General features: G+C 39.0%; 2 protein-coding genes across 2 annotated transcripts in view; one reads left to right on the plus strand and one right to left on the minus strand.

Annotated features, from left to right (window-relative positions):
* Positions 1 to 326: 326 nt before the first annotated feature.
* Positions 327 to 12,478, plus strand: LOC121877398 (glyoxalase domain-containing protein 4-like). Its single transcript, XM_042383144.1, has 7 exons — positions 327 to 555; positions 3,221 to 3,270; positions 4,423 to 4,529; positions 5,321 to 5,479; positions 6,918 to 7,073; positions 7,949 to 8,124; positions 9,313 to 12,478. Exons 1-7 carry the CDS (start codon positions 466 to 468, stop codon positions 9,460 to 9,462), a joined length of 888 nt encoding a protein of 295 aa, XP_042239078.1. The 5' UTR covers positions 327 to 465; the 3' UTR covers positions 9,463 to 12,478.
* Positions 12,479 to 12,580: 102 nt separating this feature from the next.
* Positions 12,581 to 26,269, minus strand: part of LOC121877399 (U-scoloptoxin(16)-Er13a-like) — a 41,969-nt gene continuing 28,280 nt past the window's right edge. The window contains exons 2-3 of the mRNA XM_042383146.1: positions 16,920 to 17,055; positions 12,581 to 16,224 (exon numbers count right to left, since the gene is read on the minus strand). Of these exons, the coding sequence (XP_042239080.1) occupies positions 16,098 to 16,224; positions 16,920 to 17,055 (263 nt within the window). The 3' untranslated portion in view covers positions 12,581 to 16,097. The remainder of the gene's footprint in view (positions 16,225 to 16,919; positions 17,056 to 26,269) is intronic.

Genomic DNA, 26,269 nt, shown 5'->3' on the forward strand with positions numbered 1-26,269 from the left:
ATTAACTAGAGTAATCTAATTCAACTGACGCCAGCCTATCACCTCCTGAACTATGCTAACTGTCTTGTCTAACACAATTTAACTAGGCGAGTATAACCTAGCCTAGCGTAATGTAACGGAGTTTAAATCTTAAGTATAGAAACTTTACTCTCTCATATATGTCATACAGGTATGTTAATCTAATCCAGTTTAGTAACAAAGAAAATAAAAATGAAAATATAATTTAGATATTTAAATATAAGATGAAACATAAATATACGAATACGAATAAAACAAAACTTTTGCAGAAACCCTTTTATTATAAATACTTTAGTTGGCCGTGAACCACCTGAGTGTTCTCCATACTGGGGGAGGCACGAGCAACAATAGGAGTTACTCGAGCTAAATAGTCCTCGCCGAGAGCCTGAGCAGAGCACCTCCAGGTCCACACAGCTGGGACTCAAACCCTCGCAAAATATAGTTGTTATGGCGTCTAGGAGGGCTCTACACTTCGTCTACAAGATAGGTGACAGGGAGGCCACTGCTAAGTTTTACAGAGAGATTCTTGGCATGAAGGTGAGAGTTAATGAAGAGACTGTCCGTGAGGGAACTGCTTATGTAAGACACCCCCTCCCTCATTAGGGTCCCACTTATTACCCAACTGTAGCCGCATTGAAGTCAAATAATGGTCCTACATGAATAAAACGGGTTACCAATCACTTCTCGACTAGTATTTGGTGTCACAAAGTAAAAAAAAAATTGGAAAACGTAATTTAATAAGCATCTCAGGGGGCACTACTCAGGTGAGTGTCCTTACCTGGAGCTGGCGGACGCTGCCCCACAAGGGGTCACAGCTCAAGGCTGAAGAAGCTGCAAGTCCAGAAAACTGTGAGGGCAAACTTTTTCGGAGTGAGGGTTGTAAACTCTTGGAACAATCTACCAGAGAGTGTTGTGACGGCACCGAGTGTGAGCTCTTTCAAGACAAGACTTGACCAACACTGGAGCAGGTTCAGGTACATTCAGGAGCCGGTGCATGCCCAGTACTTGCCAACAGTGCGTGACAGAGACGTGACCGATCGCCCAAGCGGCTAGCGAGCCGATCAGTGGTGAAGAAGATAAAAGTAAAAGTAACAGATCGAGTGCATGTACCGAACCTAACCTAACCTAACCTAACCTAACCTCGACTAGTATTTGGTGTCACGAAGTCACAAAAAATTGGTAAACTTAATTTATCTGAGTTAATAGATCAAGTGCATGTACCTAACCTAACCTAATCTAACCTAACCTAACCTAACACAACACAACTCAGATTAAATTAAGTTTACCAATTTTTTGTGACTTTATGACACTAAATAATAATCGAGAAGTGATTCACAGCCCGATTTACGCTTGTACGACCATCATTTGACTTCATTGCGGCTACATTTGGGTAATTAGTCGGACCGCCTCATTATGCTACCCTGGCCACTCATTACACCCACTGCCCCGGCCACTCATTACACCCACTTCCCCGGCCACTCATTACACACCTCGGGATATGTTTTAGAATATAAAGTGGCCGGTAATACTTGAGACAGTATTGCACATTAACCAGGAACCTTAAGAAGTTTTGGTATTCCTGTATTGCCTTAGTGGGTCCAACTCAATTTCTTAATTTAAAAACAAAATTCATACAGTTCAAACTGTTCTAAGACACTTTTCTTCTATGGCATTTCCATCGGACACGAACGGTTACCAGACTATTGCACGGTTTAGGTCGGAATGGGGCCCACTTATGCAAATTTACCTAAGTTTTTCTCTTGCAGGTACAGTAAATGCTTTATTACCTCATGGAAGTCCCATAAAATGACACAGATTTACAGTTTGCTTGATAATACCTTATTATTGCAATTGGCAAATACTGTATATAGAAAACACCAGCTCCTCTACCTAGCAATGAGACATGGAGTTTCCAGGTGTTTTTTTTTTATACTCTAGACATTGATGATAACTTTGTTATGGAAATGCTTCATTTTTTAAAATATGGCCCCTTTCTCCCCCCTTCAGTATTAATACCCCATAAGTGGACAGGGCTTTGAAGTGTGAAAATATGGGGTTAAAACATGGAAAACATAGTATTTTATCATATTTTGGGGTTAAAGTGTTTCTCTCTCTGTTCTTGACAGCTGGTGGCAGTGTTACAAACTCAAAATATATTGCTTGTGCATTTCTCATCGATTTCATGAAACAAGAAAGCATTTATGTTCTGTGATGAATGGTGCAAAGTAGGCAGTTAAGGTGTTCAATTAGGCTTCACTATATTGCCCTTTATTTTAGAAAAGAAAAAGATAGAACTTAATGCAGTATGTTAGGTTAGTTTTCTTCATGTTATGAGTAAACAAAAATTTAGAATTGATTATTATGTTGAAAAATTTCCTGAAGTTACTGCTTAGCATGTGATAACATTCCAAAGTAGTGTAGTGTACAGTACTGTGCTGTACTGTACTTTGTTACTGGAGTGTGGACTTGGCTGCCACTTCAGTATAAATAATTAGATAAGCTTAAGTTAGGCATGGATAGGTAGATCTTGTTCTGTACACCTGTAGGTGATGGTGTCATTCACTGGGTCTTTCTTAGTACTGTACAGTAATGCATTAAGCCAATGACATATAATATCAAATGATTTCTTTACTCTTATAAAGTTGATGTATTTATACTATATTGTAAATAGACTTAATAAATTAACTTACCACACTAGAAGTAACATTAAGAAGGTGATCGTATGTTTCAGGCTACCTAACCCAACCCAACCTAAGCTAACCTGATCATGGAATTAAAAAGGATAAAAATCGCATAAAACAGACAATCTTCAAAGTGGGAATTGACCAAGTGGGATGACACCAACCCAGCCACACGCCCGGCTCGTACGGACGCGTCAGAGCACGATGCAATCTCTCAGAACTCCGGGAAAATAGGTTCCCGTCCCCGGAGTGAAAAGATTTGGAGAGATTTTCTCAAAATGTTTCCGGAAATGCACGTGATTTCATCTTCAGAAACTCGTTCTCATGCCGAGAATGGAGAGAGTTTTCCTAGAATTTTCTGGAAGGCTCAAAATCCATTCCGGTTATTGGATAGTTCTGGTGACCAGAGATTCCGGCTAATGGGAGATTATACTTACAGTACTGTATACTGTACTGTATTATATATGCCAGTACAATATACTGTATATTTTTTTGTTCATGACTTCTTTTTAAACTTTCAGGTATTACGCCATGAGGAGTTTGAGAAAGGTTGTGAAGCTACGTGTAACGGGTACGTCACTTACCTCTTATTATTATAGTAAAACTTCAATAGTTGTGGATTAATTGGGTCAAAGGTCTGGCTGAAAATATAAACACTCCAGAATCATAGATGTCACTGTTTATCTTTCTGTAGGAAATTGCCCGTTTCTTTTTCTAAACTTCTGGTCTAAGGATCCATGTGTTTATCAAGACTTAGAGGAAAGTTTGACATAAAAATTGAGGATTGCTTCTCATCCTTTTTCCCCCAGACTAAGAGGATGTTGAGTGTAAAAAAGTATACAGTATACCTCAAGTGTGTGAGAAGTACTATACTATATATAATTCAGAGGTCAGGCCTGAGTTATCTTATATCAAGACTTGAGGTTGATGAGCCATTTTGTCCTTAAATGGCTGAATCAGTTCATCACTGGTAAAGTTGAGGATGGCTTAAGTTGACAGATGAGGTGGAGGATTAGGAAGACCACTTGGCCTGCCTCTACATTAATAAGATATGTGTCAGCATGTTTTAGTGTGTCGGCATGGTTTAATGTGTCGGCATGTTTTAATGTGTCGGCATGTTTTAATGTGTCGGCATGTTTTAATACGTCGGCATGTTTTAATGTGTCAGCATGTTTTAATGTGTCGGCATGTTTTAATACGTCGGCATGTTTTAATGTGTCAGCATGTTTTAATGCGTCGGCATGTTTTAATGTGTCAGCATGTTTTAATGTGTCGGCATGTTTACGTTCACAAGAGGTTCAGAAAGATCTCAGACTCTGAGAATATCTATGAAGTTGTCAGTGAGTCTTTATTAGGTGACAGTTAAAGATGACATTTACAGTGTGTGTTTCTTGCTCTTTCAAAGGCAGGTGCCTTAGTAACTCAGGTAACATCCAGATTGATCCCTAGTTAGGAGAAGCATTAATAATTAGTGCTCAAGCTGAACACATGTGATGAGTTGGCTTGAAATATTCCACAAAGAGCTGGATAATTATTATGTTTTCATGCAGTTAGACTTTTGGCAGACAGCATGAGAAGGTTATAGAGATGTTGGTGTGTGTAGTTCCTGTGTTGTAATAAAGACGTCTTATCTTGGAAATTACTGTAGTGGTTATGACTTGTGTACTGAAGACAAAGCAGGTATGTCATAGAGTAACACAGGTTAATCTGGATATGTTTTCAGACCCTATGATGGTAAATGGAGCAAGACAATGATTGGATACGGGCCAGAAGACAACCACTTTGTGTGTGAACTGACCTACAACTATGGCATCTCTCATTATGAAATGGGTTAGCACAGTACAGTATTATCATCTTGTTTTATTAGGTAAGGTACATCATAATATACAACTAAAAAAATTGGTATTAAAGTACAGTACCACTTATGTGCAATTCTGGCTTTTAATATAGTACACACACCCCAGGTTAAGGATACTCTCCCATAAGTCCTCTGACCACCAAATAATTCATGGATTGAGTCGAGTTATTTCCAACCATACTCCACCTGTGAGCTGTATATGTTATGATTATATATATGACTCGTAATTTTGGATAGATATATATAATTTTCTTTTTCTTATGTACTTACATGCAGACAGTGCCCCTCCCCCTCACCCTAATTTTTGTTTAATTATTATAAGATATAAAATATTTTTAACTTTTAATTTCAGGTAGGGGGGTTGCTTAGTTACATACACACACAATCCTTCATACAGAAATTGCAAAATTTAATCAAATAAATTACTTTCATAAAATATAATGTTTAAAGTATCTACAGTACAGGTTTCCACCATGAAACTGTGTGGTGAGTGGCTGGGGTCTTGGCTACTCTTAGGGAGGTACAGTACAGTACCTTTGAACTGTTATGTTCAGAAAGTTTTCTCTTAAGTGTAAAGCCTAACATAAAACTTTCTAATGTACCTTTAAGGAGATACCGTAATAAGGAAAGAGAGGAGAGAAATAGACAAGTTAATGTAGGTATGGAGTGATGTGAGTGTGGAGGCTCTACTTGCCCCCCTGGAGGGAGCTCTGTGGAGGAGAGAGGCATTGTAGTAGATAATATAGGCTTGTCATCTCCCCAGGCAATGACTTTCTTGGAATGTATATTGAGTCGAGTGAAGCTCTGGAGAGAGCGAAGGCCAGTGACTGGCCGGTGAAGCAAGATGGGGAACACAGTGTATTAGAGGCTCCAGGAGGCTACAAGTTCTTCATTATCAACAAACCCCAGCCAGGAGACAGAGGTGAGTGTGTCTTGGTACCAACTGTCATGTGTCTGGGTTTGGTTGTTCCTGAAACAAAATCTGCTTTTATATGGTCATAAAAAAAGAATGACATAGTATAGATCTTACAAATACATTTTTGTGTTGTTACAGTCGACCCCTGTTAATTCGGATTAATAGGGGGGGGTGTCCGTTTTAGCCGATTGTCCGAATTAACCGATTTAGGGGTTAATATTGCATTATATTTCAAAGTCATTGTTTTCGTCTCGATTTTATCCCACTTTCCACTGTAATACGTATGTCATTTCAGCAAAAATATTACATTTCCGTGAATGCATTATATCAAGCGCAGTATGAATAGAATACCATTGTAATATAACAGTATTTTAACCAAAAACTATTAAAAAAACGAGTAACTTCTCTTGAACATCGGAAGGTTAGGTAAAATCTTTTGTTTTCGTCATGTATTTTATCCTATTTTACATTAAAATACATCACGTTTCAGCAAAACTACTATTTATTTCCGAGAATATATTCATTCAGGCACAGTTAAGGTAAAATATACATGTGATGTAACAGTTTTTTAACTGAAAACGATTCGAAAAACACGTGTACCGTCTAGCTGATTGATACTCAACAGCTGGTGGTGCGTCATGCGTCGTTGTAAACAATAGGAGGTTGAAGTAGATTACCGGGTATTATATTAAGTGTGAAATATCGAAAAGGTTTTTATTACCGGTATTTGTTGTAGATCAATGAGAACTGTTTTACCGTATATGATATGATAAGTTAGCCTGTGCTAAGAACTTCAACATAGACTACTGAAAACATGTTGTAAGGTAATTTAGCCTATTGTAAGTTAGTGAGCTTCATTTTCTGAAGCTACTGCACAACTTTTCATTACTAATTGGTACATAATTTACGTTTCCATTGTTTACTGGCAGTAAATGGTAAATATTTTTCATGTCTGAAGCTAAAAGTTGCATCCCTCCCCACACTAGTGGTGGAGATGTTACATTTAACCAAAAAGACGCTGGTGTTTTATCCCAGCAGTGGGTGGACCAGCATTTTAGCTTAAGGTCCGTGTAGGTAATATTCCTACAAATCTAAAAAAAAAAAGAAAAAAGTTTGTTCAGATTTTTTCCGAATTATCCGAAATCTGGATTAAAGGGGTCCGAATTAACGAGGGTCGACTGTATATGGAAAGTTACAATGTGTACTTGAAAGTTTCCTCATCTGCCAGATCATTATAATTTGCTGATGCTGTATAATGCACCAATAATACATAGACAAGGAGTTCAGTACAATTCATAGGATGATTGTTTTTTAATGCGCACACACAGTGAGAGAGAGAGAGAGAGAGAGAGAGAGAACATTTAGGGTCCAAGCACTTGTTTGGAACATCTAAAATTGTCTTTAGGCTGTGATATGACTTACTGTTGTTGTTGATTCTCCAAAGACCCGGTGCAACAAGTAGTACTGGCCAGCAGCAACTTAGAAAAATCAATAAAGTATTGGAGGGACTTGGCTGGGTTGACCATGTACAAGAAGACGGACAAAGCGGCGACTTTTGGATATGCTAACACTCAGGCAAAAGTGATCCTCCAGGATATTGGTAAGTTTGACATGATTATACTTCACAAATGGTAATTACTAAAGCTTGGTTAGAGCAAGGAGAGAAATACTTAAAATATATGGAGCAAGATGAATTAGATATTGTGATGTGGGGATATTGGTAGAAATATTAATATTTATAGTTGAGGGTTGGAGGACCAGGGGAAGGCAGAGACTGGGATGGGTGGAGCTGTGGTCCCTGATTGAGTCGTGTACCTATAGAACGTGTACACTTGTTTTTTTCTTTTTAATAAATCAATATTATATGGTATTTATTATATGCATTTGTTTTCAGTTATTAAAATTAAATTATAGGTATAAAATGTCAGGAGAAAGTGGTAATCATCATCAATATTTTATGACCGTTTTTCATGCTTGCGTGGGTTAACTAGGATTACCTGATGGCAGCTCTCCATGCAGTTTCTCTCATCAGGTTCTTAATGTCTTACAGTCTTTCCCCATGTCATTCTTGGCCTACTCCTAGTTCTCCTCCCCTCTACATTTAGAGACACATGCATCACTTGACCCAATTGTTTTTTCTAGTCTCTTCACATACCCAAACATCTTTGAAAACCTTTATGCAAATCTTAGCCAATAATGGTAAAAGAACGTGTGGAACAGAGTGTATGTATGTATGTATTACAACAAAATACTCAAGATATAGGGATAATACTGTTGTAAAGAGGAACTTGAAGAATATGTTAACTGTGTCTTAAGGATAAGAGAAAGTCTTTGTTCAAGTAGAATGCACTTAGGGAAGTCTTAGCTCTCAGTATCATTAATGGTAGGTGTTGCTACTCAGAAATTACAATTCATTGTGATATTTTCCGTGTCTTAAGTGTAGATCTCAGCACTCGGCTTTGTGATATTTTTTAGGTGGACCAGTGGACCACGCTAAGGCCTTCGGCAGGGTTGCCTTTGCGGCACCAGGTGATGAGCTGCTGGGTATTGAGAAGACAATGAAAAAAGCCAACCAAACAATAGTTAAACCATTTATTTCTCTAGAAACACCAGGTAAAGCCATGGTGGAGGTTGTCATCTTGGCCGATCCTGTAAGTACTGCATATATTTCACGTTATAATACTGTACCATATTATATCATAACGTATAACACATAAAACATGTAAAGTAATTGAGACCATGAAGTGATCAATATCTAGGGGGCTAATCTTCAGGTGATCCATGAAGATGTGAAGGATCTCACTTGTGCTCTCCACTACATCACTGGTTTACATGGGCTTTGATATACATTATTTATATTTTTTATAGATGAGTGAAATGAGAAATGGTGGAGGAAACCTTAAAAAAGTAGGAATTAAATATTAGTTATGTTGTGAGTGTTGGAGGTTGATGTTTAAACTTAGTAAACTGTATGTGATATTTAGAGACACACAGTTTGACCACTGATATATGAGAATAGGTCATGCTTTGGTATCACAGGACAGTATAGAGACACCACTTGAGGTACACTAAGAGAAAACTTATCCTGTTAAGTTACAGGGGAATAAGTGGACAGAGTAAGAATGAGGCAGAAAGACTTTTGAACATAAATACTGTACTGTGGTAAAGAAGCTTTTTTAAAGTTTGGTCAGTTTTGTATTACTAGATCAAATTCACCCAGCAACAGAATCCTCTGACCAAAGTATGAACTCAGTAGGTGAGAGTAGGAACCAAAGATCTTTTATTTATGTTTCTTAAGAATTATGATTTTCCTTGAGAAAGTCTTTATGATAGGTACAGGTGTTCTTAGTTTAGATTTTTACACCATATAGAAGTCTTGTATGGTATCCTGTGTGTCTCAAGTGAGTGTACAGTATTGTTACATCCATTCCACCAGAGTACCTTGAGGCACGACCTACCAGTATCCAGTTGGGCTCTGACAGTTTTACAGCTGGGTATGTCATCCAGTCAGATAACATAAAGAAGTTAGAAATCTTGGGGGGCCTTGGAAGGTGAACATCATAACAGAACACCTCTAAGACAGCAGTTAGAGGAATGAAGAGACATTACTGTATTTACTCTTTATTCCAGCCACCGTGCATTACAGCTGGAAGTGGGATGAAGTGTAAAAGAATTTATAGTTGGTCCCCCAAAATTAATTACCCAGTAGTGTATTGAGTAGTTTTTTATTTATAAAAATAGAGTGTAGCAAGTTATAAATTAGTGTTGGGTTTGAATATTCTTAAGTCATTCTTAGTTTAGATTTGTTAAAAATTCTGAATGTTGTTATTTTGTTACAGGATGACCATGAAATTTGCTTCGTAGGAGTTGAAGGATTCACTGAACTGTCTCAAGTTGACCCAAAGGCCGATGACCTCCTGAACGAGGCCATGGAGAAGGACAAGTCGGATGAGTGGTTTGCCAAAAAAGGCGGGAAGGCCTTAGCATAAATGTGTTTGTAATGGAGCCTTAATAGGGAGGGATTGCTTTTTGCTGCTTTCAAACTAATGTGAATATGTCTGGGGTCAGGTAGGTCTTTATCAGAGATGTCTAGGTTAGTAGAGCAAGTAAGTATACAATGGCTGGGAAATAACTAGACATTGTTTTTGAAATATAAAACTGTGCCACTGAAAGAAGAATCAAAGGTAGGGAAGATATTAATTAATAAAATGGTCATGCTGTTTTTTTTTTTCAGTTAAACAGTTATTGTTCACATTATTGAGTGAAGATGACTTTCAGAGTACAATGCTGTTCTCTGGTGAATCAGGTTACAGCCACACACACTGCAATATATCTAGTACTTAGAGTCCTGTACCAACACTGTACTACTTTGAATGGAGTCATAATAAGAACAAAATCTGAAGGTAATCATCATTATATGTTCTTAAGAGTTTGATTAGATAAATGGGAGTTTTAGCTAATACACAAAAGGTCAGGGAATGCAATGAAAACTGAAGTGCATAGGACAGTAATGGTCAGACATTCCATACTATAAGTGGAAGGCTTTTAGCTTTACGTTGATGGCTGATGTAATTGACATTATATTTTAAGACATATTCAGTACAGTACTACTTAAGTGGCATTTTGCTTTTAGTTTGTAAGAGTACTGTGTATTATCCAGTACAATTGAAAATAGCATGATGGATGGTGATGGCTGAGCTATATAATGATTGGGTGAGCTGGATGAAGTACAGTAGATCAGATGTGTCTGTTCACCACATGTTGTCTCCTTACTTTTATTGAAAGCTTTAGTAAGTGACCCACTACCCTATATCACCAAAAGAAATTTGTACCATTTCTGTTCATTGTGTTTTTTCTGCACTTGGCTGCTGTTTTATCTCAATAAACAATTAAGTACTGTATTATTAGATGACACTTGCCTGTTATAAAATAATAGTTGCTTATTATAGGACAACACTTGCCAATTATTGAACAAACCTTTTCTATTATGGAACAATATTTGCCTATCATGGTGAAACAGTTGACAATTATTGAACAATACTTGCCTATTGTGGTGCAACACTTGCCAATTATTGAACAATACTTGCCTATTATAATGCAACACTTGCCAATTATTGAACAATATTTGCCTATTATGGAAGAACCTATTATGAGCAATACTTGTGTTATAGAACATCACTCACCTATTATGAATAAGTATACAGTATCCCAATTAAGAGACTTTTAACCATGGTTTCGGTAATGGTTTATGGCTATACAGTACTGTATTATGTGGGAACACGGACAATGTGATGATTGATGTACAGTAGTTGTATTGTACAAAAATTCTTGCCTTGAAAGTATTTGAGTGACTATCGGGTGAATTATTACAACCGACACTTGTGTAAGAATAAATTCATTGTAATATGTTGAAATGTGATCTAAGTGTGTGTAATTAATGTGAGAAACAAGTGATCAAATGGTAAATAAAGCTTGTAGAGCATTGTAGTGAAGGCTCTCCTTGATGAGTGACATGGATCTTAACAGGATGTTGTCATGCTACAAGTTTATCATTATAAATATTTTACAGAAGTTTGAGCAACAAGTCATTGAAGAGTTGTGAACATTGATGTAGTACTGTACAGTAATAATGTTAATAACAAGGTAGGTGGTTATTACTGTCCCTTGAAATTGTGCACAAGTAATATTTTTGAAGCTCATAAAAAAGATTAATTTGGGTGACTTTTTATATGGGTGGTTGATAACTGTTTTGTCCTGACACTTTTGTTCCTTTATATGTTGATGTATTGTCTTGAGTTATTGTTCCCATGTTTACTGTAATGTTGTGGTCAAAATTCCCTGGAAACTTTTGGCAATCTGTTTGAAGGTTATATAAGTAAGATAATCGGGATTTTTATCTTCTATTGACTCTCTTTATTTGTAATTAATGTTCTTTTATGTTATCATTTTAACGTACAGTAATTTGTACTGAAAACCAGGATTTACCGGATACTAAGCAATCACTTGTGGCCTCGAGTATATACCACATATTACCAAGAGTTGAGGGAGTTCGGCCCACAATTGTACATGGATTTAGATTAATTGGAAACTGTACCACAGATGATATAAGAATTCCACTTAAGTATAGATTGTGTTTATGTTTTTTTCAGGTTTATGTGGCAAACAAATACGTAATCTCATTGATGCAGTAAGACTTGTCAAGATGGGTCACAGAGCATATAACTAAGGTGATTGGTTGAGAGGTTCTTAGGATTAGTGGTTCTGTTCCTGAATCACCAGATGATTGTTAAAAGTAATACTTAAAGGAGATGAAAATAATTGTGTTAAAAGTAATTGTGAAATATCAAATACTTCTTCTTGTCTGACCCATAATGGTGCTTGCTTAAGACCCTCGGCTTGGTCCATTGAGTTCCCTGGTTAATCTGTTATTAAATATCTTCTTGACAGTATTGTTATATTGGGTTATACCTCAAGTTAAGAGAGAGAGGAGCATTGTTGGACTTATTTTAGGATGTAAACTTGACATTTCACACGAGGTAAATTATATCCATGTACAGTAAATATGAATAATAATTTTATATGTCTTCATTCATATATTCTGATGCTTCAGTGATGATGAAGGGTGATAAACCTTGATCCACTTGAGGCTGCTGACCAGATTGTTGTGGACTTACTCTGTGTAGTTTTACTTTATTGCCAAGAACTAGTATTTTACTCCTGCTTTTGTGCCTTGTAGCCAATACCCAACTTGTCATGAATTAATGTGCCCCTTGTATAATAACCATCATGAATTGGCAGGAACCATTTTGTTATTACAGAAACATGATGTAAGAATAGCTCAGAGGAAGGTGATTTAGGGGAAACATTATCTACTGGATTTATTGAGTTACTTGTTGTTGCTTAAGATATAGAATCAATATCTTGGCTCTGTGGTATTATGTAGCTTATGTTGTCTTGTCTATTTTTTCATTTATTTACTCTACACTTAATAAAAATACAAAAATGGATCGTGTTATGACTTTTTCCACACTCTTGTATACGAGGTGTTCGGTGATTCTTTTTTTTTTTTTTATATAATCAGGTCTTGTGAAATGAAATAGCCATGCAGAGGTTTGTACAAAAATATTTATTAAACCTTATACCATCAGACATTTTTTAAACATGCTTGTATGTAATATGATCCCTGCAGTACATAAAATTAATAACCAGGAGTCCTATCAACTGTACAGACAATAGATGTTGGTAATTATTTATTTATTTCTACAATCACATGGCAACATGACCATCGTCACCTTCTTATGCCCATATTCCACACTTACTTGAGTTAGCCTTGATTCTCTCTAATGCAAATTCTTTGAGTTACTTGTTTTTATAACTGGATCCTTTAACTACTGTATATAATTGAGCCTCCCAATGATAGGTTGTGTGTTACTGTTGCCTACTTGTATTATTTCACTGTATGTGTGTGTGTGTGTCGTGTAAACAAAACGTTCTTTGCGAGATTATAGCATTAGGTGAAGACGGGAGGGAAGAGTGGAACTGTACATAAAGAGTAAGTGGGACGGGATAAGAAGTGATTGGATGGCTTGGAGTCTCTTCTGTTTAATGTCTCTTACAAAGGGGAGTTGCTTGGTAGAGTGAAACATTGCAGGTTAGTGAATTTTTACTAACTTTTGTATCCCTTGTACTACCTCGTTACCTCAACCCTCACCTCGTCAGCTTCTTGCAGTGTTACATTTATTACTGTATTATTTACATTATTGTTACTTTATTATTTACTTTATTATTACTGTATTATTTACTTTATTATCACTGTATGTACATTTAGAAAATATTTGTTTGCACAGTAATTATAAATAGATTATTTTATGTGGCAGCCAAGGCAAGATGCAAAAACTGAACAGAAAACCAAAAAAATTTCAGAAATCGAATAATGTCAAAATATTCTGAATTCAATTAATTCCGATTTTTCGGTAATTCGAATGACCCAGAGCCCCTCGTCTTTTAATTAATGAGGATATAGTGTACATTAATTTCCTCATCATGTTAGGGATGTTTGCTGTAGGGTAGACAAGTATGGTTAGTTTATGAAATGGATTACACAGATTGAATATAGTTATCATCTTGGAACACCCAGAGTTTTCTTATATATACAGTGTTTTGTCTTCTCTATTTGTGTACGTGTTTGTCCAATAAGAAGCCTTTCATGGTCTCCTCCCTCCCCTTGTGTCCTTATACTGTAAATCCTTCTTATACAAAGTTGTCGGGTTGATAGTTAAAATTGGCCCTATATTTTTCATACTATCACAATATTACAGAAACTGGAAAATGACTACAAGGTTTGAGGTCATCTTCTGTACATTTAATAGACTTCATCACATACATTGTTATAAAACTTGAAAAGCTTTAAGTGTATCATGAATGATGGTGTGAAGGAAGTGAAAATATTTGCTTGAGGATATCCAAATGTGCAGAGTGTACACGTGTTGGTGATTAGTGAGCCAGTGTGTATACTGTACAGTCATGGACGAAATTCCTGTTATATGCCTGAGACTGAACTCCTGCAGTGAGTCAGAACTGTTTGTCTATCATCAGGAGATGCTGTAGTATCATTTGGTTTCAGTACAGTTTCGAGAAGGAATGTAAAGGAAATTTCATTCATAACTGTACTTATACAGTAATAGTTTGCATTCTTTACATCTATTCTACAATCATACAGTCATATTTACATTTATATAACATTGGTAACATTAAATTTTCAATATAATTTTAACTCATAATTTGGCTTATATGTGCACAAAATTCATCCCAAAGTGATCCAGAGTTGCTTGTGAACCTTGCTGTTTATAGATATCACTACCGTATGTACAAAACAAAACAGTTTTAAATAACTCACAAAGGTTACTGATTATGTATGAGCCGAGACATTTGTCTCGTGCACAAATAACAATGTCAAAAACAATTCAGTTGCAATGTTAAAGGAAAAGTTTGTTTTATTTATTTTTTTAGATAATAGTAAACAGGTGAGTGAGAACATTTCAGGTTACTGTGTAGTAATTGACAAAATTTATGAATCTGAAAAACTGTGTGTGTGACACCAGACCTGTACCATATGGCACACCTCACTTGTACAAATACTGTACTGTAGTAATAACTTGGTGTCACACCTCACAATTATGTTTACAGGGCACAAAACAGTTTAAGGAAGCTAAAAGTATTTTTGTAGCAGATGCTGAAAAAAATTAGTTAGAAAAATAAGCTTCACACTTTAAGTTGAATACAATTAGAGGATGTGTGTGGGTCACAAAACGGTGACTATATTTTAAGTGTTATGACTTGTTTTTCTGTTGTCATTTATTTTGATTACAACTTGGCATTAGTGTGTCGCCCTCAAGTAAGATTACCAGAAATGGACTCTCAAAGGTCACTGAGACTTTTTCATGGCAACAGTTTTTAGGGTACTGTACAGGTGCTTACAAAAGTAGTAATACTGTACAGCATTGACTGGTGGAATGTTAACATTTCTTTAATATCAAACAGAGGTGACCATAACAAATCTTCAGGTGTGGCTGAAGATGTATTGTCATGGTGGTGTGTGCCAGCTTCACTCTCATCTTTAATATTACATGTTATCTCATACCTGGCTGGAGTCATTAGATCTGGTCTTCAACTGTAACTTTAGTAATTATATCTGATAAAACCAATAAACTAAACTCATTTTCATTTTTTGAAGTCTGAAGCTTGGTGCTCAGCAATCTTACCTTGGTGCTCAGTTTTGAAATAAACGAAATGAAAAATAAAATATGGCAACCTATGAGCTTGAACTTCTTTTGGTGACTTGTGAAGTTTTACAAAATTATATAACTTAATGCTGAACAGAAAGAAGGGATGTTAGATGACAGGAAATCAAGTGATGCTGACTAAGTTCTCAACAGAGAACAAGTAACACTCTTGTGTGTTCTTTAGTGATGAAGTTCTTGTAATGTTATACTGAACAGTATAACATCACAAGAACTGTACAGTAGGTGCACGACAAGTGATCAAAATGACGGACCAAGATGTATGTAAAAATCTGTTGAGAAAACAATTATTTTGTTTATTTATTTTTTAGTCAAGTTTATGAGAATTTTTCACTTTAAATTCTTAGATGTAGAAGGATACCTTGAAGGAAAAAATTATATACATAACTTTAGGTTGTGTTTAACAATATTTCAGAGTAATCCTGCCATATTTCTCAAAGTTGATATATAAACAGTACTATTTTTCAGACTTTGTTGCAAATTATACAGTACATTGAATATACTGTAGTTCATATTCTCAGGTGACAATTGATACGGTTGATGGAGAAAGAATTTGTTTTGTGTGTAAATTTGGAAAATTTCTTTAATAATATGAAACAGTAAAAGAGAATATCCAACTTGGAAGACACAAAAGGATAACAGATACTGTAGTGTTAAACACAATAGGTTAATAGAAATAGTTAATGTTATGTTGGGCTCCTCCAGAGAGCCAGCTATCTCCTCAAGCTAGTGTAGTGATAAAGGGTACTAGCATATTGTAGCATTAGAAGTAAATGAAATCAAAAGATATTAACATGGGCTCGCAAAAAGAGCAAGTTATCTCTTCAAGCTTGTGCAAAAGACACTAGCTTGCCGTTGCAGTAGAGTTGCGGACAGCAGTCTGGGTAGGGTCGGCCTTCAACCCTCACTATGTAGCAGGTCTCAGAGTAGAGTGGCGGTGGTTCAGAGCATCTGATCAATGAAGGTTACAGTTAGACAGTTGGAAAAATAGGTATTTTACTCTTATAAAATATAAACAAGTTTAAACGATGTAGATTAATGAAATGTGTACTGTACATTGTCATTAAGGAACTTTGGAATTATATGAAAAACACAAAAAAGTTGTTGAATTTTAAAAAATTTTCAAACCATGGATGCTTACAATAGACTTAGGAAACATGAAATACAGTACAATTAACTGCAGTGTAATTCTGATAAAACGTTATGCTATAAAGATAAATATAGGTACTTTTTTTTCTCTGCTTCTCATTGTTTCCTGATGATGTGTCTACTTGTCTACCACATGTCTACTCGTTTACTCACACCATGAAACACTTAGTCATTTTCACCAATACACCCGACCTTCCTGGTGAATGTCCCCTGTGGCTCTAACCCTAAGTTAACCGAACCTGATCTATTTTAACCTTTTATAGTATTTTATTCATGTGTGTCGCATCTTACAGCTGTGGTCACCTACACTCACCCATGTCTTCTACACCCTACCCTCTACACCTTATCCTGCATACATCCCTTCTATTAATCATGTTACACCACTTAACTACACCTACCTGGTACAGTAGCCCTGTCTCACCTGTGTAGACTTGCCTCACTTGTATAGACCTGCCTTACCTGTGTACACCTGTTTCACCTGTGTACACGTGCCTCACCTGGTGCGCTTCTCCAGTAGTGTGCCATTGGAAGCAATAATACAGGTGGCCCTCTCGCAGGTGTGATCCACGGTCCAACTCTCCCCTGTTGTCCGCAGTGAGCAGCGGTCCGCATCATAGCACTTGCCGCTGTGGTCTGAGGGCAGGAGGGAACACACAGTGAGTGTATAGAACACATGGGTCTAAGTGTAATGTTAAAAATGGTCAAGTTACACGTAGTTAAGAAACGTTATAATACTAGAGGCTGAGGAAAGGCTCATGTTTCATAATACTTAAAGTTAATATATTACAGTTAAAGGGTGTTGGTTGTAATATGTGTATTTCTCAGGTTGTGTCCTGGGTTTGAGTCCTGGCCTGGGACACGTGAGAAGAGTATTATCCAGTGTGATACTATAACAATCATCACAGGTCTCATGTATTTAAGCTGGTCAGTAATATCATAACAAAGGTGTAATAGTGTGTTATTACTGTAATTAAAGAAAGAAATAGTTATTTAGCCATTAAGTAGCTTATTGTCTTAACTACCATCAAACCCAATTAGACCAAAGACTGTAATTGTAAGCCATGAAGCCAACTAGCCCATAATATTGCCCATGTATATGTGTCTGTCCAGGTAATATTGGTACATATATTACTCGCGGGTGTCAAGTTATCGTTTGTTCAGTATCTGTCATTAAACTTCGAGAATCATTGTGTGGTTAAGTTAGGTGTGACAGGTGGATACTTACTTCCTCATATCTCTAGTTGAGGGAGAGAGAGCGTTAATCTGTGAACCTTTTGAGAAATACAGAAATCACACTGTTGAGAAAAGAAAGTGTGTGTGTGTGTGTGTGTGTGATCACTATCTGAGACGCTTCGTGTTTCTCGCGTTATATCGGAGGGGGGTGAGTGGATGGATTTGAGGAAATGGGAAAACTTCATTTCTCAATCCACTCTCTCTCTCTCTCTCTCTCTCTCACACACATACATACACACTGATGTGTATAAAATATGATTAACAACAACACCATCTTTTGAGTAGAGTTTGTACCATGCCTTATGCTTGAAGACATCACCTGTTTATAACGAGTGTCAGTACTTAGTAACAATATCGTTGATAGGGTCATCAGTTGACGATGACCAGTGATAGAGACAGTGTTGGTGCCAGTGTTCCCAGCTCCTGCACAATCAACTCTCATAGACTGATTCTTCTGGTAGACGTCACCGACTGAAAGGTATATGGTAGTTGTTACGAGGAATAACCTAACCCCCTCCCAGGTAGCTTTAGTGTGTTTAATTAGCCAGTGATATAAGGTGGAGGTTTATGTGGGTTATTATATCATTGTCTTATGGGTAACCTTGACCCCCCCCCCCCTCACTAACAACACGCCTCACCATCACTTGTTCGCTTGGCTGTTTCCTATGGGATCAAATATGTCACTTTCAGATGTCAAGACAAATTTAATGGTGTTTTTTGTCTCAGTACTCTGTTGTTGTCGACCCTTGTGTTTTTTACAGCAATTGTGTCGAGTAACTGAGCATGGAGAATCTGTTGTGGATATAACTAAACATTGATCTGTCTTGGAAGTACAGGAACATTAAGGGTTAATTTAACTTAACATTATGAAGTCTTTATCTTCCGTAACTCACAAGCTAAGGTGTTTGGAAGAACCATAGCTTGACGCTGTAGCTGTGTATGGTATTAGAACGACCATGAATAACATCTGAGCTTCCATTACTTCGTGTCAAGGAAGGATGAAATACTGAGAAACACTTTAACCTAACCTCCCGTGTTGAGGCTCACTGTATGAAATAGGATTATAAGTCTCGGGTTAAGTCTCTCTCTCTCTCTCTTTCTCTGCCTTATAGGTGATAAGTCCAGGCCGGATGGTGACTGGCTCAATTAGGCCTTAATCCTATTAGGCTCCAGTCTTAATAGACCCCAGTTCTAATAGATCATGTTGGTAATAGAGGGGGAAGGGTGGGAGGGAGAGAAGGGAAGGAGGCAGGAAGGGTGATCGAGGTTACATAGAGGTATTGTTAATGTTAAAATCTTATGGTTAAAAAGAGTTATTGTCCCAGATCTATGAAAAAGGTTTTATTTATGTCTTGGCAACTCAACGTAAATGTTAATGGGAATTTTTATTTTGTATTTTTTCTCATTTTTTTATTAATTTATACGTTTTTCCATTTCTTCCTTTCATTCTCTCTGTTTTATGTTCTGTTATTAGAGGTGTTCACTGCAGTAGGTGGAGGTGTTCACTGCAGCAGGTGGAGGTGTTCACTGCAGCAGGTGGAGGTGTTCACTGCAGCAGGTGGAGGTGTTCAGGTGGAGGTGTGAGCCCCTCAAGGTAGTCATGTTTTTACCTGTGTTTTACCACTTAAGGCTTCAGGTGTTTCAAGGGCGAGGTCCCGTAGTCTCTAAGGTCCGTGTGTGTGCGTGCGTGTGTGTGCGTGCGTGCGTGTGTGTGTGTGTTTGTTTGTACGTCATGTGTACGGTGTATGTTTGTTTGTGTGTATACATGTGAGTTTGTTACATTACAACACTAAGGTATTTGAGGCTTAATATGAACTATTTCACCAAGTTATTACCAGTGAAATAAGTTAGAATAGTCATGTGTTACGCAGTTCCTTCGGGTTATGTAACAAAGTTTAATAGTATAAGTACAGGTTATGTTACCAGGTGTGTGGGGCAGGTGGATGGTGAAAGCCAGTGTGGTGATGCTAGTAGTGGTGATGCAGGTAGTAGTGATGGTGGTGGTGTTGATGGTGATGTGAATAATGTCGGTGTGGGTGATGGCTCTCTCTCTCTCTCTCTCTCTCCCCTAGAAGGAGTTGTGGTGTTACGGTTCAAGAGTCACCCTAATGGTGATTTAAGCTCACGAGGAAATAATGTTCTGGGACTTGATATATAAAAGTGGGACCAACACAATAATGGCACGAGACTGGTGGTGGTGCTGAGCCGTGTTAGCTGACCTTCCCTTCCCCCTTCCCTTCCCCACTCCACCCTTTTAGTCCTTGCTTTATCTTACTCTACTCCCCCACCACATCCATCCGTCTTCTCAACCTACTCCTCCTCCACCTACTTTTCCCCTTCATTCTTCTACCACCTTTTCCACCTCCGCCTCACTTCACCCCCTCTCCACCTCCCTATCCCTCTCATTACATCTCTTCCCTCTCATTACTTCTCTTCCCTCCCTCTCCTCCTAACCTGTGTTTACATCGCGACCTTCACTTGTTTTTTTTGTCTTAACTCTTGTCATCTGATCCTATTATGTTTTTTATACTCGCGTCAGTCAGTTGTATCTTATGAAACGGTTGATTTATAGCGTATCAGATCCTTTGTTCGTCTTGTTTATATTTTTTTTTGTTAAACTGTTCTTATAAATGATTGATCTATTGTATCTGATTCCTTATTCGGGGATTTTCTTTTGTTTTCAAGTTTATAGATAAGATGAAGCTATAAACGCCAGACTCTTAAGTTCTTGATTTGTGGGGTATTTAATTCCTCTTTTTGGTGATTTTGTTTTTGTTTTGTTAATTAGATGGAGTGTAGGATCCCTTGATGAACTGTTGTCAGGAATTTATTACATTTGTACATATTATAAACAAGAAACTCCTTTATGTTGATGACTATAAGTAAAGTCAAGCCTACCTTACCCTACCCCCTGCTGACAGAGGTGTGTGGCTCAGTGTATGGCGTCGTGCGTATCGAAGGCATTAGAGACACAACATTAATACACATCTCACGCCCCACTAGCCCTGGACATGGTGGTGGGGGTGGCAGGGAAAGTAACCGGGAGAAAATGGGTTGTTGTGGGGAGAAAATGGGTTGTGGGGAGAAAATGGGTTGTTGTGGGGAGAATGTTTACTGTGTGTTTGTTATATTCTTTGTGTTTCTTTATCCTTTGTGTCTCTCCCCTTTTTTCTTCCTCCTCCCTTCCTTCCTTCCTTCCTTCCTCACCTTTACCTATCCTCCCTCACACCCCCTTCCTCCCACTCTATACCTCCTTCACCCTCTCCCTCCCTCTCTCTCTCTCCATCCCTCCCTCACCAACCCACCTCTCCCTCACTCCACAAACACCCATGCCCCAGAATGTTGATCAGGTGTCATAAACTTGGAGAAACAGGTGTTAATTGAGGTAAGACAGGTAGAGTGACCGACACACACACACACACACACACCATCACGCGTGGTATAAGACAAACGACCATAAGACAAACATTACAATTTTCATCTCACAAATTTCCTCTGTTTATCAAGTTTTTTCCCTTCTGTTTCCCAACATTTCTATCAGACAAGAAAATGACCAGAATTACTGAAGGTTGAGATTAAGTGGTGTGGGTTAGTCAGGTTTTCCCTCAGGCTGCCATGGTGAAGTGTGTGTGTACCATGGTAGAGTGTGTGAACCATGGTAGAGTGTGTGTGAACCATGGTAGGTGTGTGTGAATCATAGTAGAGTGTGTGAATCGTGGTAGAGTGTGTGAATCATAGTAGAGTGTGTGAATCATGGTGGAGTGTGTGTGAACCATGGTGGAGTGTGTGTGAACCATGGTGGAGTGTGTGAACCATGGTAGAGTGTGTGAACCATGGTAGAGTGTGTGAACCATGGTGGAGTGTGTGAACCATGGTGGAGTGTGTGAACCATGGTGGAGTGTGTGAACCATGGTAGAGTGTGTGAACCATGGTAGAGTGTGTGAACCATGGTAGAGTGTGTGAACCATGGTAGAGTGTGTGAACCATGGTAGAGTGTGTGAACCATGGTAGAGTGTGTGAACCATGGTAGAGTGAACCATGTGTGAACCATGGTAGAGTGTGTGAACCAGTGTGTAGAGTGTGTGAACCATGGTAGAGTGTGTGTGGTAGAGTGTGAACCAGTGTGTGAACCAGTGTGTGGTAGAGTGTGTGTGAATCATGGTAGTGTGTGTGAATCATAGTGTGAATCGTGGTAGAGTGTGTGAATCATAGTAGAGTGTGTGAATCATGGTGGAGTGTGTGAACCATGGTAGTGTGAATCAGTGTGTGGTAGAGTGTGTGAATCATAGTAGAGTGTGTGAAGTGTGTCATGGTGTGTGAACCATAGACCATGGTGTGTGAACCATGGTGTGTGAACCATGGTAGAGTGTGTGTGAACATGGTAGAGTGTGTGAACCATGGTAGAGTGTGTGAACCATGGTAGAGTGTGTGAACCATGGTAGAGTGTGTGAACCATGGTAGAGTGTGTGAACCATGGTAGAGTGTGTGAACCATGGTAGAGTGTAAAGCACATAAAAAGTTATTGCATGGTTTAATTTCCTCAAACCCACAATACACATTTACTTAAAACACTGAAGAAGTTTTAAGTATAGACCAGGCGGATTTAAGTAGTTCTCCTTCCTAAATTATAAGTAAGATCTCACAGTTTAAGTGGCCCTGTGTCCCTCATTGCCCAGTCTCTGGTGGTAACTGGTGTACACTTTAGAACAGTTACTTAACAACAGTCTCCACCACTTATTTTATGCCCTACTGTGCTTCTGTTACAGTTAGTGATGATAAGTAGTTGACAGTCAATCACCCTCGCTCCAGTTATTACTGTTAAAGACGTATTTCCAACAGTCTGTAACTCCAGTCACCTTTTCACCAGTCACTAGTAGAAGTAGGACACCTTTCTCAGTCACTAACACCTTCCTGAAGATTCCCCTGTGTGTGTGTGTGGGGTGTGTGTGTGGGGTGGTGTGTGTGTGTGTGGGGTGGTGTGTGTGTGGGGTGGTGTGTGTGTGGTGTGGGCGTAGGTGTGGGTCAGCCAGCCAGCCAACGATGACAACAGCTCAACTTGCAACACTGAGACGTAACCACACTTTGCACCACCACCACCTACCCGAGGGGCTCTCTGTTCCCCCAGCAGTAGCAGTGCGTGGAGGTATCCTGACGATTTACGGCTCATCAACACCACTTTACACTCCACTGTGCAACCCAAGTGTCGAGGCAATAAAAGTCTAGTTCCTGTTTGACATTTTAACTGAAGATGTGAGAACTTTTGTGACTTTTACTTATATCGACGTATTTAAAAGCTGTTTATCGAAGGGTCGTAAGTTAAAAAAAAGATACTCCCTTAACTGGACTTGTATTTCAAATTAACCTACGATAAATTTTTGATTCTCATAAGATCGTAAGTTAAAATACCCTCTTAACTGAAGATCTAAGAACTCGTGTGAAAATTTATATAATAGACGGGATAAAGATGGCGGCCTAACATGTGCTGTGACTGTACTGTGTCTAGACGATCCCTCGACCTCCTTCCCGGCTTGACGAACAACACAGCGACAGAGAACTTGTACACAGTCAGGTTGTGTAATAGTTTAGGTGATAAATCCGTGTTGTGGGAGGGGGCGGGCAGGTGATAATGGCTGTGTGTGGTGCAGGTGTGTGGTGCAGGTGTAGGTGTGGTGTAGGTGTGTGGTGTAGGTGTAGGTGTGTGGTGCAGGTGTGGTGTAGGTGCAGGTGTGGTGTAGGTGTGTGAGAGATAGAAAGAGAGAGAAAGTTTTGCTGGGTAACTTCCGTTCGACTTTGTGGGAGAGACATGGTTATGGAACTGTTCTTTTACCAGTACTCTCTCTCTCTCTCTCTCTCTCTCTCTCTCTCTCTCGCAGCTCAGAGTACAAGCATATGTAACACTGATTGCTTGCGGCTACCTACATGAGATTGCGTCTGTGTTTGCGCTAGTGAGATTGCGATAGAGAGAGAGAGAGAGAGAGAGAGAATGTGTTGCGGCAGCCTTGGGGAGTTAAGCATGAGTGATCGACCAATACAGTAAAAAACACAGCAACTCGGCCGTAAAAGTGTGTGTGGATGAGAGGCGGTGGTGGAGGCGGCTGTAAGATCGACTAGACCCACTCATATAGCCTTAAGAAAACACTAAATTATGTTATTACCCAACCTTACCATTGTCTAATATGTTATAAAAAGGTATAGGTGTGGTGGGTGTGGTAGTGTGGTGTGGTGTGGTATGGTGTTATTGGTTGGTATATTATGAGAAATTTGTATAATCATGAACTTTGGTAATGGTGGTAATGGAGTGCAAAGTGTGTACAATTTCTATAGTTTACCATAAAATGTAATGACGTTTTCTTTCTTTCTTTTTCTGAGGGTTAATATCAACACTCACCGCTAGGGGGTTGAATCTCTCTCTCTCTCTCTCTCTCTCTCAAAAATTGAAAAGTAATGTTATTTATTTCTATTATTTCACAAAGTTAATTAAAACACTATAAATCACATAGACGAACAAATGTATGTATGTATGCATGTAAGTATGTATATATGTATGTATATATGACAAAGCTTGATTAGTCCAATCCCCCGTACACCTGCGGACGCCACTTATACCCAGGTGATGCTGTAATTAGTAAGATTAGGTATATTAGGAGAACCAGATTGAGACGTCACGATAACCAGGTGTAATCTTGATGAGTGCATGATAACAGGGAGGTGAGATAACTGATGATAACCTCGTGTCTTGAGACCTGTGTGTGTGTACGTATAACATGTATGTGTACCTATGACTGTGTTTCTCACCTGTACCTTTACATGTACTGGTAATTATTGATCTTTGTCTGTCTGTCTGTCTGTCTGTCTGTCTGTCTGAGTTGAGAGAGTTGACATATAGCTTAGAAGGTGTTGACAGGGAAATAGATGATGGTGATGGATGAGGTCACGATGGAGGGAGTTGATGGACCTCTCTCTCTCTCTCTCTCTCTCTCTCTCTCTCTCTCTCTCTCTCATCTTCCCTCCTTCCCGCCTCCCATCCTACTCTCAAATTTTTCTTCTTCTTCCCCTCTTCCTCCTCCCTTTACTTCCCATCTCCCTTATTCTCCTCTTTCCTCCACCTCCCTTCCTCTCTCTCGCTCCTCACCCCCCCCTCACCCCTTCCACCAGTCAGGAAAACACGGTCCTCTCTTTCACCCCCCCTCCCTCCTCCTCACCTCCCTACTCCTCACCTCCCCTCCTCCTCACCCCTCCCTCCTCCTCCCCCTCCCTCCTCACCCCCTACTCACCCCCCCTCCCTCCCTCCTCACCCCTCCCTCCTCCTCACCCCCTCCCCTCCTCACCCCCCCTCCCTCCTCCTCACCCCTCCCTCCCCTCCTCCCTCCTCCTCCTCCTCCTCACCCCTCCTCCTCCTCCTCCTCACCCCCTCCTCTCACCCCCCTCCTCCTCACCCCCCTCCTCCTCACCCTCCTCCTCACCCCCCCCCTCCTCACCCCCTCCCTCCTCCTCCCTAAGGGCTTCTCAACCTGTTCTCCACTTAAGCAGTTAACTAGGAAGACGTTGATCAGAGTCGCCATCACTGTGAACTAACTCAATTACTGACGGAGAAAAAAACACAGTAATTGTCTCTTTTATTTCATTCTATCTCTTTATCTCTACTTTCACTTATTCTACTTTCATTTCTTGATTTGTTTTCTCTCTCTCTCTCTCTCTGTCTTTAGCTCACTTTTTTTTATCTATTTTTCTCTCTCTCTCTCCCATGTATGTGAAGGAAACCCACGCTCATACATACACACATACACACATTTACTTTCACATGTTCCACGGGGCGTCTCGGGGTGATTTACGCATTTTTCTGTGCGTATTGGCTGCGTAGTAACGGCGGGTGTTAGGGGGAGTTATGAGGGTGTGATATTATAAGGTGTATGTATGTATGTGTGTAGTCAAGGTTGAGGCATAGTGACCTTTGACCTCAGCCTCATCCTGACCTTTCCAGCACACCAGAGTTTCGTGGTTCGGATTAATTAATATGTTTTTTTAATTACCACACCTGGATTACCTTCGTGGTGAAGGTCTCTTATTTAACCGCAACTAGTGAGTGTGTTGCAGGTGTGTAAGACAAGTGTGTGTTGCAGGTGTGGAGAACAGGTCTGATTTTCAGGTGTGTAGGACAAGGGTGTGTTGCAGGTGTGTGGGACGTGCGTATGTTGCAGGTGTGTGGGACAGGTGTAGTTTGCAGGTGTGTAGGACAGGTGTGTAGTAGGTATGAGACAGGTGTTTATTATTCTTATTATGTTATATAATTTTGGCATATGTTCAGTACCTCATGTTCAACTGTCTCGTGTGTTCACCTTATCGTTGTTCATCAAGATGTTCTTTGTTCATTATCTCGTTATTCTTTCTCGTTTAACATCAATATCATGCTGCCTCTCACAAGATCCTGAGTCACGTCTTGTCTTCACTTGCTGCTTAACTTTGTCTTCACCAGATCTAAGACTTCTTCCCCTTGTCTTCATCCATAAACCTGTTATCATTAGTCTTGTGAACCTCTAAAGACACCCCCCCCCCTCCAAGGCCCCCAATCCTCTATATTAATGTTGGTGATGCTCTTTTGTTTCTTCCTCTGACT

Source organism: Homarus americanus, unplaced genomic scaffold (assembly GCF_018991925.1).
Source record: "Homarus americanus isolate GMGI-L3 unplaced genomic scaffold, GMGI_Hamer_2.0 scaffold367, whole genome shotgun sequence".
Classification (NCBI taxonomy): Eukaryota; Metazoa; Arthropoda; class Malacostraca; order Decapoda; family Nephropidae; genus Homarus; species Homarus americanus.

Coding starts and splice junctions, on each gene's coding strand:
- LOC121877398 (XM_042383144.1), top strand. CDS start 466: ATGGCGTCTAGGAGGGCTCTACACTTCGTCTACAAGATAGGTGACAGG. Junction 4,530..5,320: donor CATCTCTCATTATGAAATGG/GTTAGCACAGTA, acceptor TCATCTCCCCAG/GCAATGACTTTCTTGGAATG. Junction 7,074..7,948: donor AGTGATCCTCCAGGATATTG/GTAAGTTTGACA, acceptor GATATTTTTTAG/GTGGACCAGTGGACCACGCT.